The 7,900-nt window shown below is 40.1% G+C and overlaps 1 protein-coding gene across 3 annotated transcripts in view; it reads left to right on the top strand.

Annotated features, from left to right (window-relative positions):
• The first annotated feature begins 3,091 nt into the window (after positions 1 to 3,091).
• Positions 3,092 to 7,900, top strand: part of LOC105051159 (chloride channel protein CLC-b) — a 4,887-nt gene continuing 78 nt past the window's right edge. Inside the window, exons 1-6 of one of the 3 annotated variants that reach the window (XM_019852717.3) lie at positions 3,092 to 3,816; positions 3,921 to 4,121; positions 4,237 to 4,414; positions 5,392 to 5,924; positions 6,049 to 7,198; positions 7,726 to 7,900. The exon at positions 7,726 to 7,900 is cut by the window's right edge and continues 78 nt beyond it. In XM_019852717.3, the coding sequence (XP_019708276.2) occupies positions 3,620 to 3,816; positions 3,921 to 4,121; positions 4,237 to 4,414; positions 5,392 to 5,924; positions 6,049 to 7,198; positions 7,726 to 7,836 (2,370 nt within the window). In that variant the 5' untranslated portion in view covers positions 3,092 to 3,619 and the 3' untranslated portion in view covers positions 7,837 to 7,900. Of the gene's footprint in view, positions 3,817 to 3,920; positions 4,149 to 4,236; positions 4,415 to 5,391; positions 5,925 to 6,048; positions 7,199 to 7,725 lie in introns of those variants that run through there. The other 2 variants (XM_073243806.1, XM_073243805.1) reach the window with 2 other exon arrangements.

Raw genomic sequence — 7,900 nt, 5'->3', positions numbered from 1 at the left:
AGTAGTAGCTTGTTGTAAGTGCAGCATAGTCACCAAATCACAATGCTAAGTAGGGTCAACCGAGCCCATTTAGCGAGTCAGAACAGTTGTGGTTTAAATATTTTATCAGAAAAACAAATTTGCCATTCAGCTTTGAATTGCTAGAGACTACCCATATTGGTTACTCCAATGTGAGGTCACCAACTTCAGCTAAAATAAGATATGATAAGAAAATTTACCTTTTAAGTCACTGGTCAATCCTTAAATAACTCCCAAATTTCAACATAAAGTCAAGTTTCAGTTTGTGTAAGATGCTACATTATGTCAAGAAAATTATTTTTCGGTCCTTCATCAGCACATAAATTGCTTGTAACTCTCTGTTTTCTCGAAGCAGTCATCTGTAACTTGTGAACTTCTTAAGAAGTCGGTCCGATTTTTTTTTTTTTTAATAGCAGAATATGTTGAAGCAAAGTTAGTGAGATGAGTGCTGTCTTGATGATCTTTTATCATCAATCAGAAGCCCTCGAACAGGATAGACAATGCTGCAAGTGTTTCAGAACGAGGTCAGGTTTTCCTCTAATCTCGCCAAATCCTCGATTTACGGTACCATCTTCAAAATCATGGAGCTCCTCCCAGCAATTCAGAATGAGTAGTCTGATGCAAACAAGATGGTACAGCCCTGTTTGATTGCTCAATGAACATTTTATTTAGATCCTTGGTAAACTATTGAATCCACAAGACAAGTTTGAAAACGATTGATTGATTAAGCAAGTCTCATAAATTAAAAGGGTAGATACTCTTATCTTTTTTGGTTCAGAAGGTCCATTAGACTGCAATTATCTAGCTAGATACAAGAAATGATTATTTTCCTACAGAAGAGTGTTCGCATCACTCAGAACACAATCAATATTTCCTGCTGCGTTGCATTGATTTCTTCCCTGTAACAACAACAAGGTGAAGTTCCACAGCATAAATTACTCGCACCCATGTATTCATCGATACGCAGCCAGATATCAAGATAAGGCTGAAATGGATAAAATTATTTGCAAAAAACAAGCCTTGTTAGCTTAGTGATTTGCTTGATGTAAATAGTTTATGGACAAGTATTGAAGCATAGCTCCAAAAATCAACCAAGTCATGCCAAGTGTATACTAAAAGTCGGATGACATCCTCTTACATGCCACTATGCCATGAACCACATCATTTCCCTAACCATGTGGATCACACATCAAAATGTTAATGGGGACCACAGATGTCAAGGTAATTGTTTCTTTCTTTTAAAAATAAATTATTAGTAAGCAAAGGGTTTGTCAAGATTAAAAGCATCAGTGTATGAAAATTTAATGCGAGTACCACCATGTAGCTAACAATACACAACCATTGTCTCTTCTATAAAAGAAGAGTTGAGGCCACCACAACTGGTCCCATGTGAAGGAAAGAGGTGATTCAAGTGTTAACCACATGACCTTCCCCCCACTTTTCTTGGAAGAGCTGTTATTGGATGCTGCCAACCCTTGGAAAGACCCTTGGGATCTCAAAGGGTGATGTGTCCTCCTCTGAGTGATGGAATTCAGAATGATAGCCAAAGAACAAACTCCCATGTTGTTGGTTGTTTTCCATGACTGGTTCACAAGCCAGCTGCAATAATTCCAGCCTATTCTTGTCAGCTCTATCATTCTTATACACAACATGGCTAAGTTGATTAAAAAAGAACAGCTGGATTGGATAAAGTGGCTCTTGGAATCTCGAATGGCCGGTTTTTCTTATCCGTCCATCTCATGCGGATAATTTGGAGGATGATGACATGTGTCGTTGATTAAAAAAAAGAACAGCTGAATTGGATATAGTGGCTCTTGGGATGTCGAATGGCCGGCTTTTCTTATCTGTCCATCTCATGTGGATAAAATTTTAAGGATTCATGCACGTAGGACTGGCTTCTTTTAGGGTGCAAGTAGGGCCAGCACGTGCCCAAAGTGGTTGAAGGACCATGATGATAATTATCAAGTCTTGTGCTAACTGTTTGAGATCATATTAATTTAAGTGACTTGGTGAGCCAAAAGAGTTTGCTCCAGCTATATTGGCACAGTAACCTTAAGTCATGAAAACAGGAGGCAAAAAGAAGTTAAAGAGCAGGAATGCAATCAGATTTGGGAACAACTGGAGAGTTCTATCTCTGCTGTGGGCACACCTTGGTCTGAGATTTCTGTAATTCAGAGTGATCTCCTTTGCTGTTAAGAAAGGCATGGTGCATCAATTATGTCAATGAAAAATGCTGAACCCAATGATCTAAGTTTATTGAGCAATAAAAGATTTTCATAGACATAAATGGTGTATAAAGGCATGGCCTTGGATTAGTTTTTTTTTTGCCTTACTCTATGATTGATATATTCGCTTTCATGGATGTCATCAATGTACAGGTTTAAAGGTTTTAATCTCATGTTGGGTAGAATTGTTTGGTGGAGTAAGCAGCAAGTCAGAAGCCAATTGCTATACTTTTCATGTCATTGTTCCATGTACAAATAATATGGTGGACATTATTTCTTTAGCTAGAGATAATCGTAACTCATCATAGTCAAGAAGAGGAAGATATGATGATAGATCCAGTTGTACCTAAGATATCAAGATGCTACAATCATATATTATTTTAATAAAGATATCTCATAAACAATATTACTATTTACTAATGAGATGCAAACACTTTGTTCCAACCATATAATGATATCGATGCCTGAGCCTTTAACTTTATTGTAAATTATGTAAATACCCAAGCATGATCCTCTTCCAGAACTCATGGTATAAGCCAGACACCAGATGCCCCTTTAAACGTTCTCAAACGGGCTAGAGGAGGACAAGACAACAACTACAACTTGCCTTTCCAAGCTACACAAGGTTTTTCCTTTTATATTTAATATTTGCCTCATTCTCATCTAGAAGTTTTGATTAATCATGTTGTCTTCAGCTCATGAAACCAGGCATGCTTTATTCATACACTTTGGATATTCATTGACTCCAAACATTTAAAGAAATCAGAACCATCCTTTCATTTAAAGACTGAAGAGTGGCGGAGTTCCTCACCCATTGTGGCCAGGAAATAATGAATTCGCACAGGTGGGATGCGTGATCCTGAATTATGATATCATTAGGTCCCACAAAAAAATGACACCATTTTCGACCTAAAATCCTACCAAATACTCGTTTACAATCAATCTAGAGGAGTATTTCAGTCTATTAAGCCATCCAAGTTGGGAGAGTTGCCCATTGGTCCATTCCCACAAGTCACTGGAACTTGTCCTTCCCTGTCTATGATTGATGTATTCTAAATTTGTAGTGACACAGTCAGGGACAATATTCTTCTATTATCTATGCCTTGAATGGAACCATCTACAGCTCATTATCCCTTTACTTGGCAAAAACTCATAGAAAGTCCCCAAGCCTTCTCACCTTCCACATGGGCAAGCAGTGCCTAGTCCACAAGGACAAGTCCATTCAAATCTTCTGTTGGACAGGTCTAAGCATAAACATCTTTCGAATTGTAGAATTCTGAGTCAGTTTTCCTAATCCAGATTGTCCAGCTTCAGCTTGGATACCAGAGAAACCAGAGAATAGTGAGCCTGTTTCATTGGAAGCAAGCAAAAGGCTAATGGAAGAGAGCTCGAGACCAATCCCAGAGCCAGCAGCAGGAGCTGCCGATTTAGAAGTTGATAGAGAAGAAGAAGAAGATGATCCAGAGAGCATCTCTCTGCATCAGCCACTGCTCAAAAGAACCCCAACACTCACTACCAATCATTTGGCCATGGTTGGAGCAAAGGTCTCCCATATAGAGAGCTTAGACTATGAGTATGTCCTTAACCATAATATATCCATCAATTCCTTCCTTTCTAACAATTAAAGATCCAATAGGGTATTCTTTCTTACTTTGCCATGGTTTGTTCTTGGTGCAGGATCAATGAGAATGATCTATTTAAGCATGACTGGAGGAGTAGATCCAGTGTTCAGGTACTGCAGTACGTATTCTTGAAATGGATGTTGGCATTTCTTGTCGGACTACTGACTGGTGCCATTGCTTCCCTCATCAACCTTGCTATTGAAAACATTGCGGGCATCAAAATGCTTCTCGTGGGACGTCTCGTGAATGAAAGAAGTTGAGTTCCTATTTCCCCTCTAATGCTGTAAGGTTTTAGTTTGCCGAAGAATTGAACTGTGAGAATCTGTTAATTGAGAATTTTGTAAACCTGAGATTGGAATTGTGTGGTGCAGGTATATAAATGGCTTTATCTACTTCACAGGAGCAAATTTTGCTTTAACCATGGTTGCAGCGACTCTCTGTGTAATGTTTGCTCCAACTGCAGCAGGGCCAGGAATACCAGAGATCAAAGCTTACCTTAATGGAGTTGACACTCCCAATATGTTTGGTGCATCCACACTAATCGTCAAGGTGAGATAAATTATGAATTATCTTCCTGTATTGCAATTTAGCTGAAAAGATGAGTTTCTGAGTTTTAAAGTGATATAAATTTGATTGATTGATTGGTCGATTGAGTCTAATATGAAAAGCATTTGAGTTTGTCAAAGCAATAGATGAACTTACCAAGAGATTTTCTCCATAGATAAAATTTATTCAGTGAACCATTCTCTTAAGTTGAAAGAACCTTTTTCCTTAGTAACTAATTTCTTATTCTCATCCATATGTGTATGTTAAACATACTTCAGGCAGGAATATTTGTAATTTTTCAATTGATATCACTCATCTAGGCGAAAGTGGATGACAAATCTCCATGATGCTTTTTTTCATTTTTCTGAAAGGAGAAGTTACTGAGTTTAAGTGAAGCATAATGATATCTACTTGACTTCTGATGCTGAATTCAGATCATCGATTCCATCTATACAAATGCATTTAATCACTAATGAATCTCTACAAAAATCATAATTTTTGAGATTAACTCACCAATAGATTTGCTTCAAAGAATACAACAACATAAGACCTCATCCAAAAAGACTAGTCGGAAGGTTTGGATTCCTTGGCCCCATATAAGTACCTAGGATCTACCCATTCAGTAGCGCCAATGCGGGACCAAATGCATGCTCGCACAGGTCTTCAAAGAGAATTTGCTCAAAGACTTATCTATCCAAGTAAATCATCCATGAGTATAGATATGCTAAACGTGCTTCCAGGAGAAAATTTCTGAATAACAGATTGGATCTCAAAGATTGCTCCATTGGCTAAACTAACTAATTTGATTCAGCTGATATAATGATACTAGGAATTCAATTGAGCAGACAGTTTACAAGCTTCCAAAACTTGGCTTCATATGCATCTTTAGCTCAAACAGTAAAAATCTAGTTAAAACTTCAAACCATTCATAAACCATTTCTGACGTTCATGATTCCTTTTCCAATTCTCTACTTCTACAGATCATTGGAAGCATTGGAGCGGTGTCCGCAGGGCTAGATCTTGGAAAAGAAGGGCCACTAGTGCACATCGGAGCCTGCCTCGCATCCTTGTTAGGCCAAGGTGGATCAGACAACTACCGCCTCAAGTGGAGATGGCTTCGATATCTCCAGAACGACAGGGACCGCAGGGACCTCATCACCTGCGGTGCATCTTCTGGTGTCTGTGCTGCCTTCAGAGCACCAGTCGGGGGTGTTCTATTCGCTCTCGAAGAGGTCGCATCATGGTGGAGGAGTGCTCTTCTATGGAGAACCTTCTTCAGCACTGCAATCGTCGTCGTGGTGCTGAGGGGATTCATGGAGTACTGCGACTCTGGAAAATGCGGCTTGTTTGGAAAAGGAGGACTTATTCTCTTTGATGTCAGCTCTGTTTCTGTGACTTATCACATAAATGATCTTCTTCCCGTCGCATTGATCGGCATCATAGGAGGAGTACTTGGAAGTCTATACAACCATCTTTTGCACAAAGTTCTTAGGCTTTACAGCCTAATTAATGAGTAAGAGAATTCCATTTGTTTTGCCTAGCAATCATTCGAATTCTATAATCTCCACCTAACTATGTTTTCATGATGAACATTTCCTTGTATGACTGATACTTCTATACTTGCTCCTGAATTGCAGGAAAGGCCGAACGGCCAAGCTGCTGCTCAGCCTGGGAGTCTCTCTCCTCACTTCCATCTGCCTCTACCTCCTTCCATTCCTTGCACCATGCACACCATGTGACCCCACCCTAGATGCCGCCTGTCCGACGGTGGGCCGAAGTGGCAACTTCAAGCGATTCAACTGCCCGAACGGCTACTACAACGACTTGGCGAGCCTCCTTCATGCCACCAACGATGATGCAGTGCGCAACATATTCTCCACGGGCACCCCGACTGAATTCCGCGCCATCTCTCTCCTCATCTTCTTTGCAATCTACTGTATACTGGGCCTCTTCACCTTTGGCATTGCAGTTCCCTCAGGTCTCTTCCTGCCCATCATCCTCATGGGCTCGGCCTACGGCCGCTTGCTTGCCCTGATGATGGGATCACATATCTACATTGATCAAGGTCTTTATGCCGTGCTCGGTGCAGCTGCACTGATGTCTGGCTCCATGAGAATGACTGTTTCTCTCTGTGTCATCTTCCTAGAGCTTACAAACAACCTCCTCCTCCTGCCCATAATGATGTTTGTATTGCTTATTGCCAAGACTGTTGGTGATGCTTTTAACCCAAGTATATATGAGATCATACTGGATCTCAAAGGACTGCCATTCTTAGAAGCAAATCCAGAGCCATGGATGAGGAATCTTACTGTAGGAGAGCTTGCAGCAGCTAAGCCCAGTGTTGTAAGTCTTGGAGGCATAGAGAAGGTAGTCCGAGTTGTTGAGGTATTGAAATCCACCAAACACAATGGCTTCCCTGTTGTTGATCAAGGAGTGCCATCACCCATAGGGATGCCTACAGGAGCAACAGAATTGCATGGACTGGTCCTTCGGTCGCACCTTGTCGCAGTGTTGAGAAAGAAGTGGTTCCTAAAAGAGAGGAGAAGAACCGAAGAGTGGGAAGTGAGAGAACAGTTTATGTCAGTCGATCTGGCACAAAAGGGGCCAAAAATACAAGAGGTGGTTCTCACAGAGGATGAGATGGATATGTACATTGATCTACATCCTTTCACAAATACAACACCATATACTGTGGTGGAAACCATGTCAGTAGCAAAGGCTGTGGTGCTTTTTAGACAGGTTGCTCTTCGGCATTTGCTGATTGTTCCCAAGTATCAAGGAGCAGGGGTGAGTTCCATTCTTCTCCAATTCCTCTTCTTTCTACATGCCTTAATATGCTTGGTGCTGTCATGCTGAGTCCACATTAGCCATCATAGTACAGAAGGATAGAAAAATTCAAAAATCCACGGGACAGTTTAATTTAGACCATCTATACCTTTAACAAGAACAGAGGAAATTCATACAATATAATTATCCACCCGATGTTTTAACATTATTCTCCCCATGCATGGAAATCGATCTACTTTTTTTTTTTTTAATGTATACAAAATTATGATATATAAATGTGCTACCAAAAACTGGTTCACAGAACTTTGCTTTTGTGTTTGCATCAATCACCAAGCCTGAAAACATGGAGTAGTAGAATATCACCTAAAAGTTTTCAATAACATATTGTTCTGAGAAAACAAAGATGAGAGTGCACTACTAATCTTAACAAACTATGTTAGATTTAGAGCAATATAGAAGTATGAATGAGCACAAAATGTTAGGGAATATCTTTTCACTGAACTAGCTGTTTGATTTTGATTTTGTAGATATCACCCATTGTAGGCATTCTAACCAGGCAGGATCTCATCGCCCACAATATCTTAGGTGCCTTCCCTCATCTGGCAAAAAAGGAGAAAAGTGAAAGTACCAATTCCTAGTCAAAAGGCAGCAATGCTACTCGGTTCGCAGGGAATCACGATCACTTTTTCATTATACTCTGTA

The sequence above is a fragment of the Elaeis guineensis genome, chromosome 9 (assembly GCF_000442705.2).
Source record: "Elaeis guineensis isolate ETL-2024a chromosome 9, EG11, whole genome shotgun sequence".
NCBI classification, from domain to species: domain Eukaryota; kingdom Viridiplantae; phylum Streptophyta; class Magnoliopsida; order Arecales; family Arecaceae; genus Elaeis; species Elaeis guineensis.
The sequence above is the reverse complement of the archived record's forward strand: the minus strand, read 5'-3'. Positions and strand labels throughout refer to the sequence as shown.